Genomic DNA, 13,463 nt, shown 5'->3' with positions numbered 1-13,463 from the left:
GCAGAGTTCCCTTTTATCCTCTGTCCCTATCAATATCTGCACACATTAACAAGAGGATTACTAGCATTTGTCACTGCACTTTGCACTTGACTGAAGCTTCAAAGCAATGTTTCAACAGCCTTAAACGAATCATTTACAGATTCTATTTAATGTCTGATTTAACAGAAGACTTTTTCTTTTCTTTTTTTTTTTTAAAAAACATATCCTGTTCCTGTCTCAGAATGTTCTTTTGCTCTGGCAACCAGGCCTGAAAGAGTGAGGTTAAGGTCTTGGCAGGTTCCGTTTTCTTTCCACTGAATATTACGCTGGAACGGAGCAGCAGATTCTGAAGAAAAGACATTGAGAGGTAGGAGATAGATAAAAAATGAGATTCCGTTTTTAATCAGAGCGCTCAGCTGATGTCCAAACCCCAGTTTGAGAAGGGAGCAGGGGCCCGTGTTGTGGGAAATCAGAACGAACGATTGCAGGCTCTTTCTGGAACTTGGGCTTTGGCGTCTTGGAAGTTCGGGGTCGGAAGGACCGCCAAGGGCAAGGTGCCGATTTCATTCTGCATAGCAGAACCTGGCGCTAGACTGGAAGGAAAACGGAGTAGCTGCTAGGAGAGCTGCTAGTCTGAGAACGACTCTCAGAGTTGTCCGCGTGGAGCCCACCTAATTTCTATGGGCTCCCTAATTTCTGTTCTCGCTCGGAGCTCCTAGGGCTTGGAAACTTTTATAGACTTTCTGTTTGAGCTCTTATATAGCTTTTTTTCCCTCACTTAAAAGCCTCTGAAATCTGTTCGTTTGTTTTGTTTTGTTTTTTAAGGCATTTCCGGAGGGACATTTCCGGGAGGCCGGAAGTAACTGGGCTTTCCTTTGTCACTCCTTTTACACGCCAATTTCCGCGATGTCTTGTGGGAGTTGTAGTCCTGGGACGGCGATTGCCGCCTGGGTTGTAGGAGACTGGGCGGTTTTTCTGGTTCCGAGGCTGGGCCTCTGACGGGCCACATGCGAAGAGCTTTCGCTAAGTTAAAAAGCTCTATGTGATTTTATATTTGGTATATGTATTTTTTTTAAGTTAATTTTTTTTTCTTTTTAACCAGCTTGTGTAAATTAAATTGTATTTGTTCTTTTAAAAAGCATCCCAAGGGAATTCCTTGCGGGTGCAGTTGGGTGGGGATCCCTGCTTCCACTGTAGGCGACCTGGGTTCCATTCCTGGTGGGGGAACTAAGATCTCGAAAGCCGGGCCAGCAAGGAGATAGACACAAATTATTAAATAGAATAAAAAGCATACAGAAAACAAAAGTGGTAGGATGACTATATTGACTTCACACTAACAGTTCTGAGAGATGTAAACTGAAATTAAAGGCTTTCTGTACCTGCTCAGCACCCTCCCTTAAAAGGAATCCGCATATTTGATTTTTAAAGAAAAAAATCAGGTGCAAATGTACATATAGTTGACCCTTGAACAAAATGGCCTTTGAAATGCAGGGATCCACTTACACAGGGAATTTTTTTTTTTTTTTTTGGTCAATAAATATATGAATTATGAAAAACTGTGCAAAAGAGGTAATGACATCATACTCTTCTTAAACTTTCTTTTTCATTTGATAATTCATCTTAGAGATCTTTCCATACTGCACAAAAAGAGCTATCTTACTCTTTTTTTTAAATGGTTGCATGGTATTTCATAACAAAAATACCATAATTTATTCATCCATTGGTCTCTTCTTCACCATCCCATTGAGGGACATTTTGATTATTTCCAACTTTTTTCTGTTGCAAACAATTTTGCAATGACTGCCTGGAACATATTTTGGTGTAAATCCACAGGATAAATTTGTAGAGAAAAATTATCGAGCCAAGGAGATATATGCTTTATAAAAGTTTACAAATATCACCAAATTGCTAAACTGTACCAGTTTACACTGGAATTTCCAGATGGCTCAGTGGTAAAGAATTCACCTGCCTGTCCACCAAGCAGTGGACACAAGTTCGATCTCTGGGTCTGGAAGATTCTCTGGAGGAGGGCATGGTAAGCCACTATAATATTCTTGCCTGGAAAATCCCAGGGACAGAGATGCCTGTTGGGCTACAGTTCGTAGGGCTGCAAAGTCAGACACAACTGAGTACACACACACATACCGATTTATAGTATCCAGCAATGTATGAAGGTGTTTGCTTCCTCCCTTCTATTCTAGCACTGGGTATTATCAACTTTAGAAATTTTGCCTCTCTGAGAAGTAAACAATGTATCTTCCTTTGAATGATTAGCAGTTTCATAATTATGAATGAGGCTACACTTTTCTTGATACATTTAATGGCTATTTATATTTGTGAAAGTAATCATATCCTTAATCCAGTTTTCTATTGGGTTGTTAACCTTTTTCTTACTGATATTTTGGTACTTTTTGTAAAGTAGGGAACTCAGCCTTTTGTCTGTTATGGTAATTGTGAAAATTTTTTCCTTGTACATTATTTACCTACCTTCTGATTTTACATTTGTATTTTTTTTTTTGCCACTACACATCTGCATAAATTTTGTACAGTCATGTTTATTAATTTTATCCTATGGTTCTGGGTTATTTGGTTATCTGTAACTTTCTTTGGTATAAGGAGGAATGGCTCTACCGTCATCATTTTTTCAAAATACTAGCCAATGGCCCCAATATGATTTTTATTACCTTTATCATTAGAGAGAAAAACCCAGTGAACATGAAAAATATACCCTACCATAAGATGCTGCAGCAAGTTTAGAGGTTAGTTTTGGGGAAAAGAGTAGAAATAAATAAGTGGTACTCTACTTTTCTCCAAATACATACTTACCTTATATTATTGCTTTTTCAAACAATACCCCAAAAAGGTTGCTATTATGTTTATACTATATTTATATAAAGTATTATTTATTTCATATTTATTAAAGTAATGAAGATTTCTAATCATTATACAACCTGAAAAATAAAAAATATGAAAATGATTTTTAAAATTATGAATGATTGAAGTAGAATTCCCAAATTGAGAGAGGGTTATGTATGTTCAAATATAAAGGAAACTTTTCCCCCCAAATCATCCTTTAGAAGAAAATGTAGATACCTTATACTTGTAACCTTACAGAGTTTCTCATACAGTGGAAGAACAGCACTATTCTTAAATTAATACAGTTTTTCATAATATAGTATTTTAAATATATAGGTTTAAGTAAATTTAAAAAGCTGAATATTATAGGTCATTGGATCATTTTATATATAGCTAAATAATGAAAATTAAGTATTACATGTAAGCATTTGACTATTTTATGTAAATGTAGACACTATATTGGAGAAGGAAATGGCAACCTACTATAGGACTCTTGCCTGGGAAATCCCATGGATGGAGGAGCCTGGGGGGCTACAGTTCATGGGGTCTAAAGAGTCGGACACAATTGAGCAACTAAGCCACCACTACCATATATACTACATTCACATGTAATATATACAAATATGACCCCAAAGTCAACCTTTGTGGGGGGGCGGATTGTCTCACTGGTGAAACTTAGGCTTTTATTCAGGCCTGGATAATGTATTCTTGTCATTTTGCTATTGTTTGATCCAGACTTTAATGTGGATACAGTGGTGCAATATGTTGAACTTAAAAGAAATTCTGAAGTATAAACATCATTTAAAAACATGGTGAAAAATACAAGAAGAAATAGCTAAATGTTTTACCATATTTGCCTCTAGGCAGAGGGAGATACGAGGCAAGTCTTCTGTTTTCTGTTAAAACCTTAGAATATTGTGTCCTGAGGCATGTGGGCTCAATAGTTGGATTCTTGGGCTCTAGAGCACAGGCTCAATTGTTGTGTGCATGGGTTTAGTGCTCTGCGGCACGTGGGAACTTCCCAGACCACAGGTCAGACCCGTGTCTCCTGCACTGGCAGGCAGGTAGTTTACCACTGAGCCACCAGGGAAGCCCGTTTTTATAATAAGAAAAACATGAGGATGTATGGTTGGGCACTTCCTTTTAAGATTTTCTTTTTCTCTGATTATAAAATCACATTGTATTCATTTTCATCAAGACTTATCAAACTCAACATTTTATGTAAAAATAGGAAAAGGAGTACATCAAGGCTGTATATTGTCATCCTGCTTATTTAACTTATATGCAGAGTACATCATGAGAAATGCTGGGCTGGAAGAAGCACAAGCTGGAAATCAAGATTGCCGGGAGAAATATCAATAACCTCAGATATGCAGATGACACCACCCTTATGGCAGAAAGTGATGAGGAACTAAAAAGCCTCTTGATGAAGTTAGTGAAAGAGGAGAGTGAAAAAGTTGGCTTAAACCTCAACATTCAGAAAACGAAGATCATGGCATCTGGTCCCATCACTTCATGGGAAATAGATGGGGAAACAGTGGAAACAGTGTCAGACTTTTATTTTTTTGGGCTCCAAAACCACTGCAGATGGTGACTGCAGCCATGAAATTAAAAGACGCCTACCCTTGGAAGAAAAGTTATAACCAACCTAGATAGCATATTGAAAAGCAAAGACATTACTTTACCAACAAGGATCCGTCTAGTCAAGGCTATGGTTTTTCCAGTGGTCATATATGGATGTGAGAGTTGGACTGTGAAGAAAGCTGAGCACCGGAGAATTGATGCTTTTGAACTGTGGTGTTGGAGAAGACTCTTGAGAGTCCCTTGGACTGCAAGGAGATCCAACCAGTCCATTCTGAAGGAGATCAGCCCTGGGATTTCTTTGGAAGCAATGATGCTGAAGCTGAAGCTCCAGTACTTTGGCCACCTCATGCAAAGAGTTGACTCATTGGAAAAGACTCTGATGCTGGGAGGGATTGGGGGCAGGAGGAGAAGGAGATGACAGAGGATGAGATGGCTGGATGGCATCACTGACTCGATGGACATGAGTCTGCGTGAACTCCAGGAGTTGGTGATGGACAGGGAGGCCTGGCATGCTGTGATTCATGGGGTCGCAAAGAGTCGGACACGACTGAGGGACTGAACTGAACTGAATATAGGTGGTGCTAGTGGTAAAGAAACTGTCTGCCAATGCAGGAGACATAAGAGACCAGGGTTTGATCCCTGGGTCAGGAAGATTCCCTGGAGGAGAGTATGGCAACCCACTCCAGTATTCTTGCCTGCGGAATCCCATGAACAAAGGAGCCTGGTGGGCTACAGTCCACGGGTCACCAAGAGTTGGACACGACTGAAGCAACTAAGAACACATATAAATATACTAATATATATTTAAATATATACAACTAAGTTATTTTACTAATATATATTTAAATATACAGCTAAATTATTTGTGACATGCAGTGATATTTAGTTTCAAGTGTACAACATAGTGATTTGACTTTTTTTTTTTTTTTTTTTTTTTTACTATACTGTGTGGTTTGTGGCATCTTAGTTCCCCAATCAGGACTGAACCTGGGCCAAGGCAGGGAAAGCACCGAATTCTAACCGCTAGACCACCCGGGAACTCCCATGGTTTAATATTTTTATATAATCACCACAGTAAGTCTGCTGCTGCTGCTGCTAAGTCGCTTCAGTCGTGTCCAACTCTGTGTGACCCCATAGATGGCAGCCCACCAGGCTCTGCTGTCCCTGGGATTCTCCAGGCAAGAACACTGGAGTGGGTTGCCATTTCCTTCTCCACAGTAAGTCTAGTTACCATCTATTGCCATGCAAAGTTGTTACAATCAATATTTTTATTTTTGGGATATGATCTTGTAACCAAGTCATTCAGTACTATTATTAATAAAAATAACAAAACCTCAGAGGCTTAAGACAAGATTGGAAGGAGCTTTTCACTGAATTCTGACAGTGAAAATAAATGTGGAAATATAAAAATGAGGAAAATAACCAGTACAGTCATGTAAAACTGTAACCTCACAACATAAAGGACACCTTCAGCTGGGTACTTATTGAATTATGAGCTCTTTTTAATCCTTACCTTTATCCTAAGGGGTGCTGTGAGTTGAGGGCACTAAGGAGGGAACCATTCAGAGCCAAGGTGGCAAACATGTAGGCCACAGTTTAGTAAATAATATGATAAATAACACAATATAATGCAGGTATATTCTATTTGTGCTGCTGCTGCTGCTGCTAAGTCGCTTCAGTCATGTCCGACTCTGTGCGACCCCATAGACGGCAGCCCACCAGGCTCCCCCGTCCCTGGGATTCTCCAGGCAAGAACACTGGAGTGGGTTGCCATTTCCTTCTCCAATGCATGAAAGTGAAAAGTGAAAGTGAAGTTGCTCAGTCGTGTCCGACTCTTCGCGACCCCATGGGCTGCAGCCTACCAGGCTCCTCCATCCGTGGGATTTTCCAGGCAAGAGTACTGGAGTGGGGTGCCATTGCCTTCTCCGGTGTTCTGTTTGTAGAACTGCTTAATTTTAGGTGATTAAAGAAAGGAATGAAAACCTTTAGTTGATTTTATTCTGCCACATACATTATGCTTACATGAAATAAAAATTTTGATAAAACTCAGTTATAGGATGTAGGGAGAATAAAAGAAATTATCAGAGTTCTTTAAAAAAAAAAAAGCGCAAAACTACAGGTACTGTATAAGTGCATAGACAATAGGCTCTCAGTAAATCCCTACTGACTTACATATATGTCAGCTTTCTTTTCTAAAAGATGTGCAAACAAGAGTGAAAGAATCTAAGAACAAGAGTATTTAGTGCAGTATTTTTTATTAGAGCTGAAGATTTGAAGTGTCTGACACTAAGGAATTGAGATTAAAAAAATACATACATACATACACACATACATACATACACACACACACACACATATATATTTACCAAAATGCATATAATGAATGCAAAAACGAGACATTGTTGGCAGTGGTTATCTTGGTTACCTCCAGGGAATAAAACTGGTGGCTGGAAGACCCAAGGAGAGAGGGACACTTACCTTTCATGCCTACCCTTATATAGCTTTAAAATTTTGTTGTATGTGCATGTAGTGCCCATTAAGATCTTCCCAAGTGGCTCAGTGGTAAAGAATCTGCCTGCCAAGCAGAAGACGTGGGTTCAATCCCTGGGTCAAAAAGATCCCCTGGAGAAAGGAAATAGCAACCCGCTTCAGTATTCTTGCCTGGGAGGTCCCATGGACAGAGGAGCCTGGTGGGCTACAGTCCATAGGGTCTCAAAAGAGCTGGACACAGTTTAGAGACTAAATATCAAACAGCAGTGCCCATTAAAAATATAAAATTTAATTAAAATTAAATTTAAATTCAAAGTGATGGTTAAGTCATATTTGTCAATGTTTTCCGGTTTTCCTTCCTCCAAATGCACACAGCCACCAGATTAATCTTAAACCTTCACTTTTAACATGTCACATGCTTAGGAAGCTACAGCAGTTCCCTGTTGCCTCCACACTTGTTCATCGTCCTCTGCCTGATCCTCAAGGCTCTCCATGTTCTGGCCCTCATCTTCAGTACTGGTCTCAAATGCTATTTTCTTCAACACACTCTGCTGTAAAGTTGTTTTCTTCACTTTTCCCTGAATATTTTTCCTACAACAGTTTATGCATTTTGTTCCTTCCTCCTTCTCTCCATTTATTCTGTAAATGCTTCTATGGATTTCTTTAAAATTTTCCCTCTAAACCGTACAGTTTAGCATTTGATTAGGTAATATGCTGGGCTTCCTTGTGGCTCAACTGGTAAAGAATCCGCCTGCAATGTGGGAGACCTGGGTTCGATCCCTGGGTTGGGAAGATCCCCTGGAGAAGGGAAAGGCTACCCACTCCAGTATTCTGGTCTGGAGAACTCCGTGGACTGTATAGTCCGTAGGGTCGCAAAGAGTCGGACACGACTGAGTGACTTTTACCTCTCAGGTAACATGCTAAAGCTTAGTTTGAGTTAATCTTGCATTCTCAACTAAATTAATTTTCTAATATGTCAGGTGTTGTAATTAGAGCATAGTTCTAGTCAAGGAGTAAGGAGCAGGGTTCAGCAAGGTCTTCATTGCCCTGTGACTCCTACAGGATCACAGGAAAGGATCACTGGAGACAACAGTTGACCTACAGTGAGCAAGACACACATGAGGGGGTGTTCTTTGATGGCCGATTAATTTCCTTCTTTGTCCAACTGCAGCACAGTGTAGGGTGCTTCAAGGGTGAATTGTTCTTGTTTTAGTTGCTAGTTGTGTCTGACTCTTTTGTGACCCTATGGACTGTAGCCCACCAGGCTCCTCTGTCCATGGGGTTTCCAGACAAGAATACTAGAGTGAGTTGCCATTTCTTTCTCCAGGGAAACTTCCCGATCCAGGGATCAAACCTGGGTCTCCTGCATTGGCAGGTAGATTCATTACCATTGAGCCACCAGGGAAGCCCTCTTGAAGAGTGAATGAATTGGCTTACAACATGCAGTAGAGCATGCAACAAACCGAACAAACTAAAAAACAAATTCTTGAATAGGGCCCTCTGAATTGTCACCCTTTCTAAATCAGTAAATAATGGCTATGTGATATTTGGCATTTTGCAGTTTTTATTGACTTGTTTTTTGTTGCTTTCTTCTTATTACTAGAATAATATATGTTTATCTTAGAAACTGTAGATGAGGAAAAAGAATAAAAAATCACCTGTGACTCCAAAACCTGGTGTATATGGTTTTGCATGTTTCATAAATATACATACCATATACAGATGGTCCCTAATATACAATAGTTCAATTTAGGATTTTTCAATTTTATGATAGTGCAAAAGAAATAGTACAATAAAAATGGTACTCTGAATTCTCAATTTGGATCTTTTCCTGGGCCAGGGACATGTGGTATGATACTCAGGTATTTAATAAGTTATATGAAATATTCAACACTTCATTATTAAATAGGCTCGTGTTAGATGCTGTTTCCCACTTGTAGGCTAATGTAAGTGTTTTGAGCACATTTAAGGTAGGCTAGGCTAAGTTATGATATTCAGTAGGATAGTTAGGTTAAATGCATTTTTGATTTAGGATTAGTTTATGGTGTCAAACCCCATGCTAAATTGAGGAAGAGCTGTATATTTATAAAACAGGAATCATACCATACTTCTAAAACTTAAAATTTGTATTTTTTCCTTTTTAAATTGAGATGTAACTTATGCCCAGTAATTTGCATAAGTCTCAATGCTCAGTGAATGTTTACATAATTGCTTGTTACCTTTTTTCCACCTAACAATGTGTGAACATTTCCCAGGTATTAAATATGTTTCTACATTTGAAAAGACCCTGATGCTGGGAAAGATTGAAGGCAGGAGGAGAAGGGGACAACAGAGGATGAGATGTTTGGATGGCATCACCGACTTAATGGACATGGGTTTGGGTGGACTCCGAGAGTTGGTGATGGACAGGGAGGCCTGGTGTGCTGCGGTTGATCGGATTGCAAAGAGTAGGACTTGACTGTGCAACTGAACTCAACTGAACTGACATCTTTTAAAATGACTACATGATATACTACTGTATGTGGATCATTATTTAAATGATTTTTGGACAGTTAATTTTTCTACAAAACTTTCATTATTGTTAATTGGTAATGATAACTATCATTATTGCTGTATCTTTGTACACATTCATTTTTTTTTTTTTTTGGCTCCACCATGCAGTATGTGGGATCTTAGTTTCTGGAGCAGGGATCAAACTCTCTTCTCCTGCATTGGAAGTGCAGTCTTAACCACTGGACTGCCAGGGAAGTCCCACAAGTCACTGTTTTAAATAATCCTGTTTGTGTCTTGTCTGCCTCTCTCCGTTGCACTGTAAGCTCCCTAAGAACTGTTTACCACATCTTTTTCTACAATTGTGCTGAACACAAAATAGGTCCTCAATAAATATTTGTTGAATGAATAGATTATCAAATGAATTATCAAATGATCTCTTAGTCTATTTCTTTCTACTCTTGTGTGTGTTAGTTGCTTAGTCGTGTCTGATTCTTTGTGACCCCATGGACTGTAGCCCTCCAGGCTCCTCTGTCCATGGGATTTTCCAGGCAAGAATACTGGAATGGATTGCCATTTCCTTCTCCAGGGCATCTTCCCGACCCAAGGATTGAACCCCGTCTCCTGCATTGCAGGCAGATTCTTTACTGTCTGAGCCACCATGGAAGCCTGTCTACTCTTAAGCTGTTTTAAAACTTACCAAATATTCTTAATACTCAGGAAAGTGCTCACTACTCATATTTAACAAATGCTAAGATTTTACCATAATGCTTCAAATTTTTTTCTATTCCTTAAAAAAAAAGAGGTGAAAATATATCAGAGGTGAAAAAATGGCCAATTTGAGGAGTATGTAAAAATGGATAGTGTTTATCAACTTCTAAAAGGAATGGTTCATTTACATCACTTACATAAACTCAAACTACAGATCCCAGCCAGCACTGCAACAGCTCCGCACGTGGGCTATTCTTTTCTCTTGTATAAACAGCCAATGAAAACTAGAGTTTACAAAGGTCTAGGATGACAGCTGGCATGTTGACTGTGGCCAGCCTTAAATCTAGTTAACTGCCACTTGGAACGCTGCTGTAAACCAGATCTCAAAAGGCGTTTCCTGTTAATTCTCAGTTCATTGTGCCTCTTGTTTCAAAGGGAAGAAAAACTGGTTTAGTCATCTCAATGGATGCGATACTGAATTACAAGTCGGAAGATACTGAAGATTACTACACATTACTGGGATGTGATGAACTGTCTTCGGTAAGCAATGAATAATGCTGTTCTTTTTCACAACAGTATTTCAGGTTTTATTTAAGGTTTTAAAATTTTGAACTTTAAGTCATATTGCCTAAAAACCTAATCATGTATTATTTTAAAGCTCTTTTGGCTCAGAGAAAGTTAAGGACTTAAAATAGTGTGTTGGGTCTTTACTTGAATAGTGTCCTCTTTCAATTTTCTGGACACTTCTGATTGAATATGTGTATTCTGACACATGGTCATAGACTGTTTTTCAAATATACTAAAAATGTATATTTGAAATTTTATTGTAATTGCTATTGGCAGTGTTTCATAGTATATACATAAGCTATATCTTTATTATGGTAATGTACACTGTAATTGAGATGAAATTTAATTTTCTAGTAATGATTTTAAAATGTTTCATTAAAATATGTAGTCTTACATGAACACATAAATTATATAAACCAAGACACATCCTTTTGGGTTAATAATTCAAATTGTGTAAGAGGAATTACTTCTTTAAACTGTGGCTTCGGAAACAAAATATGTGACAACTCTGTAATTGTTCATTTGATCTATAATGGAACAATGTTTTAAAGGTCCCTATGGATAATTATAGGGTCATAAAAGTTTTTCACATTATGGAAAGTTCATTTATAATTTTACCTCCCAAAGGTAACGTTCTTAATGTTTGGTAAATTAGTCTCCAGACTCTTTCCTATGTATGTATTTTTGAAGAACATGTTTACTTTTTACCCATTAATATTATAATAAGGATTTCTCCATGCTACTAAAGGTTCTTCATACATGGGTTAATGATTGCATAATATTTTATTTTACTATTGTACCAAAACTTATTATTCTCTTATTGTTAAACATTTCATTTACAGTTTTTTTAGTGTTTTAAATATTGTTTAGATGAGTATGAAATATATTTTATTACATTATTAAATATATTCACATTGTTTTATATTTATGTAAGTATTAAAATATTTATTTTATTACTAAAATATAGCTATTAATATTAAATGCTTTAAAGCAAATTAGTTTTCTATTTATCTTTGTTTTATAAGGCTGGAGTTAAGTAATAAAATGTACTTAGTTTTGTTTGGCAAATAGAATGCAGTATTGGACACAAAGATTAAAATATCTTCATCACCCTGAGGAAGTTAGCTTAGGTACCTTGTAGTTAAACACCCACACACAAAAGAGGTTATAATATTCTTTTAATTGCATATTTCTTCTTTAGGGTAATATGTTACTTTTGTTTTCTGTAGGGGTGGTTTACTTATATTAATTGAGAAAGCTTATCATATGTTATTCATACTTTGAATTATACTCTTGCCAAATAATTTTTTGAAGGAACTATTTAAATCAAAGGAACATAATTTAATTTGAAAAGTTTCACAATTCGGATTTTTAAAAAATATTGTTATGCTAGGTTATAAAGTAAAGGTTGTAATATCCCCTAAATAAATCTCTTTAGTCAGGCTTTTGTAGTTATGTTATTGTCTTTTCAGTTTACAAAGAAAGATTAGTTTTGAATAGACTAAAAAAATGATCCCATTGTTTATTTATAATGTTTATAACAATTTCATTTTGTCGTGACCAGTTATAATTATACTTGTCTGTGTATACTGTGGCATATATTAAAAGGAGAATATGTCAAAAAAAAAAAAGGTGAATGAGAGCATAGTCTTGACATTCCTTCTTCTGGATATATTTTACTAATTCTGTCGTTGCATAGCATGTGTAGATAACAGTCACTTATCTAAAATGAAATGACCTGTTGCAATTTTATCAATTCCTTTTATACATTATCTTTCTCCTCTTTTTATATGTATCCTTCTCAGAAGGCAATGGCACCCCACTCCAGTACTCTTGCCTGGAAAATCCCATGGACGGAAGAGCCTGGTGGGCTGCAGTCCATGGGGTCGCGAAGAGTCGGACACGACTGAGCGACTTCACTTTCACTTTTCACTTTCATGCATTGGAGAAGGAAATGGTGACCCACTCCAGTGTTCTTGCCTGGAGAATCCCAGGGACAGTGGAGCCTGGTGGGCTGCCGTCTATGGGGTCACACAGAGTCGGACACAACTGAAGTGACTTAGCAGTAATGCTTTTTTAAACTATTATTGTGACATTTCCTTTACTTGATTTGTGTTGTCTGGATTTTCTTTACTTCAAGTATTCCTTGATTTGATACTCTAAAAAATTAACCAGAACTGTTTCTATCCAAAAGCAATTTAGCAGTTATAATTTCAAAGCAACTTGATATTTTGATACTACTTAAAACAATTGAGAGACACACATAATTCTTTTGCTTAGTATACAGTTCTTACACTTTAAGGCTTGTGTTGGAAATTAATAAATGACACAAGTAAGGCCATGGAAGAATTTCCATGCTGTTGAGTAGAAAACAAATACTCCCTGTTCAGAAACATTTACCAAAGTTTAAGGAAAGAATATCTGAAAAGACTTCGGAGAAGAGATGGGGTGTGAAACGATTCTGCATCAAAATTTGGATGCATGGAGGGAGACACAGAGGGCATTTGAGTAGCCAGGGGAAAGCTGGAGAAGATCCCTTCAAGTGGGAATCAAATTAGTCCCTATTGCACATGAGTATTTCCTGGCACAGAGCCAAATGCTATGCTATTAGGATATGCAAAAGATAAGCTTTTAAGTTTTAAAATTTGATTTCTAAAATTATATATGTTCAATAAGGAAATGAGGAGTATAAAGACAGCACAGGGAAAAATGCCAACTCAAATGCTTAATGTTTGCGACTATGATATATGCATGCCATTTTGTACATGCATATATATATACACATA

General features: G+C 37.5%; 1 protein-coding gene across 1 annotated transcript in view; it reads left to right on the top strand.

The window, feature by feature from the left end:
* Window positions 1-209: 209 nt before the first annotated feature.
* Window positions 210-13,463, top strand: part of DNAJC12 (DnaJ heat shock protein family (Hsp40) member C12) — a 46,587-nt gene continuing 33,333 nt past the window's right edge. Inside the window, exons 1-2 of the mRNA XM_006071525.3 lie at window positions 210-346; window positions 10,546-10,650. Of these exons, the coding sequence (XP_006071587.1) occupies window positions 10,573-10,650 (78 nt within the window). The 5' untranslated portion in view covers window positions 210-346; window positions 10,546-10,572. The remainder of the gene's footprint in view (window positions 347-10,545; window positions 10,651-13,463) is intronic.

Source organism: Bubalus bubalis, chromosome 4 (genome assembly GCF_019923935.1).
Source record: "Bubalus bubalis isolate 160015118507 breed Murrah chromosome 4, NDDB_SH_1, whole genome shotgun sequence".
Lineage (NCBI taxonomy): Eukaryota > Metazoa > Chordata > Mammalia > Artiodactyla > Bovidae > Bubalus > Bubalus bubalis.
The sequence above is the reverse complement of the archived record's forward strand: the minus strand, read 5'-3'. Positions and strand labels throughout refer to the sequence as shown.